This window comes from Gadus macrocephalus, chromosome 11 (genome assembly GCF_031168955.1).
Source record: "Gadus macrocephalus chromosome 11, ASM3116895v1".
Lineage (NCBI taxonomy): Eukaryota > Metazoa > Chordata > Actinopteri > Gadiformes > Gadidae > Gadus > Gadus macrocephalus.
The window spans coordinates 8,052,720-8,057,719 of record NC_082392.1 but is presented as its reverse complement, the minus strand read 5'-3'; the positions used below and the strand labels follow the sequence as shown (position 1 = coordinate 8,057,719).

The following is a 5,000-nucleotide window of genomic DNA, read 5'->3' as shown; positions in this document are numbered from 1 at the left end:
GTGTTTGTGTTGTGTGTGTGCGCTGTGTCTGTTTGTTGTGGGACCACCCTTTGAATGTGGGCCAGCATAGTCCTTTGAGAGACACTAATTATGATAAATAATACATATACATTTGACCTGACGTGTGTGTGTTGTGTGTGTCTGTGTGTCTGTGTGTGTGTGTGTTGGCAGGTCCAGTAGGGGGGGGGGGGGGGGGGAGAGGATACTGGCATTGGAGCGTGTCCAACCCTTCACATCTATCTCTCCTCTCTTCTTCCAGGAGCTCCAGCCAGACCCCTCCACCGTCACCGCTCTGTCCCCCGGCGCTCTGCCTTCCCAGCTGCCTGAGGCCTTCCCAGCTCAGCTCCCAGTCAGCCCCACCAGCACAGGTACCCCGGCCCACCTGCCCACCGCCCCCGGTCCCAGCAAGGACCAAGGTGGGCATCCAGGACTTCAACTTCCTCATGGTGCTGGGCAAAGGAAGCTTCGGCAAGGTAACCCACTGAAGGGTGGATGTTGTGTGCGTTCCAATGTCATCGATACATCTGCATGCACCTCAACGACATCATGCATCTATTCATAAGATGTTTCCCTTCTGTACCAGGTATTTCTGCCATTGACAGCTGTGACCTTTGAAACGGTGGACGATAGTGGATTCGTGTTCTGGCAGCTGGGTCACTGGCACATTACATCATCCTGAGCCTCCTGCCCAGCTCTCCATATGACCCTTCCTCATAGACGCATGACTCACTTTAACCCCTGGCTCCTCCTTGCAAGCCCTGTGTGTGTGTGTGTGTGTGTGTGTGTGTGTGTGTGTGTGGTGTGTGTGTGTGTGTGTGTGTGTGTGTGTGTGTGTCGTGTGTGTGTGTGTGTGTGTGTGTGTGTGTGTGTGTGTGTGTGTGTGCGTGCGTGCGTGCGTGGTGCGTGCGTGTGTGGTGTGTGTTGTGTGTGTGTGTGTGTGTGTTGTTGTGTATGTGTGGTGTGTGTGTGTGTGTGTGTGTGTGTGTGTGTGTGTGTGTGTGTGTGTGTGTGGTGTGTGTGTGTGTGTGTGTGTGTGTGTGTGTGGTGTGTGTTTGTGCCTGGCCAGTTCGTTAGCAGCCGCCATGACAGCTGCTGCTTGCTGTAGCGGCCATGCCAGTCCTCTCGGCAAGCTGGGTGTCATCAGAGACCCCCGCTCTCCCCCCGCTCCCCCCCTGGTCTCCATTTTCTCTTTAATTCCCCAAAAGACGGCACGTAATAAGAGAGAGAGTTGAGCTCTGGGTCCTTTCCTCTGAAGACACACGAATGCCTGCACACACACACACACACACACACACACACACACACACACACACACACACACACACACACACACAGGCACATACACACAAGCCACACACACACACACACACGTGCACACGGACATACGCACACATGCACACACGCACGCACACGCACACAGACACACGCTAGCACACACACACACGCACGCACACACACACACACGTTCATTCATATAGATACAGTCACACACACATACAGATGCACACACATACACACACAGAACTGTCAGAGGAGTCTGCAGAGGACAGGAGAAATAGAGTCTGCTTATGTAAGAAGAGAGAGAGAAGCGACCCTGGAAAAAGGAGGTAGAGCGAGAGAGGAGAGAGAGAGAGGGGAGAGAGAGAGAGAGAGGGAGAGAGAGAGAGAGGAGGAGAGAGAGGAGAGAGAGAGAGAGAGAGAGAGAGAGAGGAGAGACAGAGAGAGACAGAGAGAGAGAGAGAGAGAGAGAGAGAGACTCAGGGCTGCTGTGTAGTGAGGAGAGCGAGTGAATGGGAGAGATACTGTAAGGAGGATGGAGAGCACGAGTGTGTGTGTGTGTGTGTGTGTGTTTGTGTGTGTGTGTGTGTGTGTGTGTGTGGTGTGTGTGTGTGTGTGCGTGCGTGCGTGCGTGCGTGCGTGCGTGCGTGCGTGCGTGCGTGCGTGCGTGTGTGTGTGCGTGCGTGCGTGCGTGCGTGCGTGCGTGCGTGCGTGCGTGCGTGCGTGCGTGCGTGCGTGCGTGCGTGCGTGCGTACGTGTGTGTGTGTGTTGGGGGGTGTGAGATGGAGAGGGAATGAAGAGGGATTACAGAGCTGCAGCTAGTGACAAAATGTCAGAGTGGGAAGGAACCAGGTTTTGAAGGGGCTGAAAGAGGCAGGGGTATTGCCGTGTCTCCCTAAGCGCCCCTGCCACTACTACTACAGCGGATGGTAGCTGCTCTGGGCGCTAGTGGTGAGGGATGTTCGGGAGGTGGTGGAGGGAGGGGGAGGGGAGGGGGGGGAGAGGTTGTCAAAGGAGCCAAGAGCTCCAGTCTCAGGATGTTCCATAGTAACTGACAAAACGGTTTTATCAATGACAGCTTCCTGTGGTAGCACCTGCAGAACAGAGATCCCTGAACCCATCTCAATCTCTGATCCCCCCCAGCCGTCACCCTCATTCTCTTTTTCCCCTCTTCCTCACTTCTCTCTCCCTTATCCCCCCACCCCCTCTGCTCTCACTCTCATCCCCCCCCCCCCAGCTGTCTCCCTCTCTCCCTCCCTCCCATCTTGCACACACCATTCATGTCCACACTCGCATGCACACACTGGGCGTCGGAGATGGAAGGCAATAAATGAAACCATAGCATACTCTGCTATGAATTTAAATTTAAATGAGATGCCTTGTTTGAACAGGCCAATCATCTGCAGCAGCCATGTAAGCAGTTTCTGCCAGAATGTTGGCATTTTTTCACTATTGATGTCAGCTCTTTTACCGTCCAGTCCAGCACAGCTTCTCGTGGACTCTGATATCCCCATAAATAAAACATTGAATAAATAAATAGCACTAATTACACTCTATGGTGTGCGCGTAACTGGAAAGATCTTAGGAGACAACAAAAACCCAAACTATAATTTGTTTTCATTAGATCCAACTGTTAGTCTAGGGACTACAATTAACTGCAGTTTAGTTGGTTCATAATTAAACTTCCTCACCGTATTTTCTTCCTGTCCTTGTCAGCGGCCGTCCTCGTGATAAATTGGGCTTCACCGGAAGTTCTCCACAGAGATAATCACTCAACTCTTTCTATCTCTCTCTCTCTCTCTCTCTCTCTCTCTCTCTCTCTCTCTCTCTCTCTCTCTCTCTCTCTCTCTCTCTCTCTATCCATTATTAATGCCTTAGCGATCGTACATCAAAATGCCCATTTCCTTCATGTGCCTGCCGTTTTTTCTTTCATGTATTAAAATGAATAGTTCTGGCACTTGATTTTTTATTTGCTCGAAGCCGTTGTAAAATACACCTTTAAGGCATAACAAATAATTGTACGCTTTATTGTGCCGACAAACTCAAAATATGGAAGCCTGTGTTGCTTGGCAACCATTTTAATGTCTGCAGTAACTATATTGCAGTAAATGCTTGCATTCTTTGTCGCTGTTTGTTTATTCTATAAAACTTTACCAGGTAGTCTATATTAACAAGTTAGTGACTTCTTCTCGTCGTGCCTCACGGCGCCCCCTAGAGGTGAACCACGACCTCTGGTGGCCCTTCCAGGGACACCGCACCTGGAAGGGACTCGGATCAAGACACCGTCCTATTCATCATCATCATCATCATCATCAACATCACTCATCATCATCATCATCATCATCATCATCATCATCATCATCATCCAGTCTCCAGTGAGGATGATGATGTTGCTGAGGAAGGCTCTGTGCGTGCAGGTGCTGCTGGCCGAGGAGCGGGCAGCGAGCGGCTGTTTGCGGTGAAGGTGCTGAAGAAAGACGTGCTGTTCCAGGACGAGGACACGGAGAGCGCCATGGTTGAGAGGAGGGTGCTGGGCCTGCCCTCCAGACCCCACTTCCTCACCTCCCTCTACTGCGCATTCCAGACCGAGGGTGGCTGGGTGTGTGTGTGTGTTTGTGTCTGTCTGTATCTTGTGTGTGTATGTGCGTTTGTGTGTGTATGTGAATGTATGTTTGTAAGTGTATGTATGTGTGTTTCTGTCTTGTCTTTGTGTGTATTTGGGTGTGTGTGTTGTGTGTCTGTGTGTGTGTGTGTATTTAAGTGTCTATATGTTTTGTTTTGTGTGGTTTTGTGTGTCTTTGTGTGTATTTATGTGTGTGTGTGTGTGTGTGTGTGTGTGTGTGTGTGTGTGTGTGTGTGTGTGTTTTTGTTTGTGTCTGTCTGTGTGTGGCTGTCTGTGTGTGTGGCTGTGTGGGGACTGCACAATTCTCGAGGCCAAACAATAATTCATTATCAGTTTTCTAAAGGTCAGAGCATTTGACTTTAACTCCCAGGTTAATCCTTAAGGACCCTGCTGTGTGTGTATGTGTGTGTGTGTGTGTGTGTGTGTGTGTGTGTGTGTGTGTGTGTGTGTGTGTGTGTGTGTGTGTGTGTGTGTGTGTGTGTGTGTGTGTGTGTGTGTGTGTGTGTGTGTGTGTTTGTGCATGCATGTGTGTGTGTGTGTGTGTGTGTGGGTTTGTGTGTGTCTATCCCTGCAGGAGCGTTGTAATTATGTGATGGAATACGTGAATGGAGGTGACCTGATGTTTCACATCCAGATAGTTGGCAAGTTCAAAGAGGCCCACGCGGCGTACGTACTGAGCAAGACCTTTTACTACAACTCTTTACCCTGCATCCTTCTTTCTTCCATTCACTCATTCGTTTTTTTTCTTCTTTCTGTCCTTTTTTCTCATTTTTTTCTCGCTGCGTTTATAATGTCTTTTTTATTTCTCATGTTTGTTTGTCTATCTATTGTCTCCCTCTCTTCCTGTTTGTCTTTGTCTTTCTTTCGCTCGATTCGATAACATGCCCATCTCCCTCCATCCTTGGTCACAGATACGTGGTACAATGACTTTGTGCTACAAAGTCATTGTATTGAGTACATGTCCCTCCCCGCAGTTCACCATTTCTAATCAATAACCTTTGATCCTTCATGGTAACATGCTGATTCTTACCTCATTTGCTCTTGTCTGGCACTCTGTATTCATCTCCCCGCCTTTCAAGTCTCCAGTTACTCTCCCTTT

General features: G+C 49.7%; 1 protein-coding gene across 1 annotated transcript in view; it reads left to right on the top strand.

Annotated features, from left to right (window-relative positions):
• Positions 1-4,994, top strand: part of prkcg (protein kinase C, gamma) — a 17,067-nt gene extending 12,073 nt beyond the window's left edge. The window contains 5 exon segments of the mRNA XM_060065209.1: positions 260-370; positions 372-473; positions 3,696-3,711; positions 3,714-3,877; positions 4,476-4,994. Coding sequence (XP_059921192.1) covers positions 260-370; positions 372-473; positions 3,696-3,711; positions 3,714-3,877; positions 4,476-4,781 — 699 coding nt within the window. The 3' untranslated portion in view covers positions 4,782-4,994.
• The last annotated feature ends 6 nt before the right edge of the window (positions 4,995-5,000 follow it).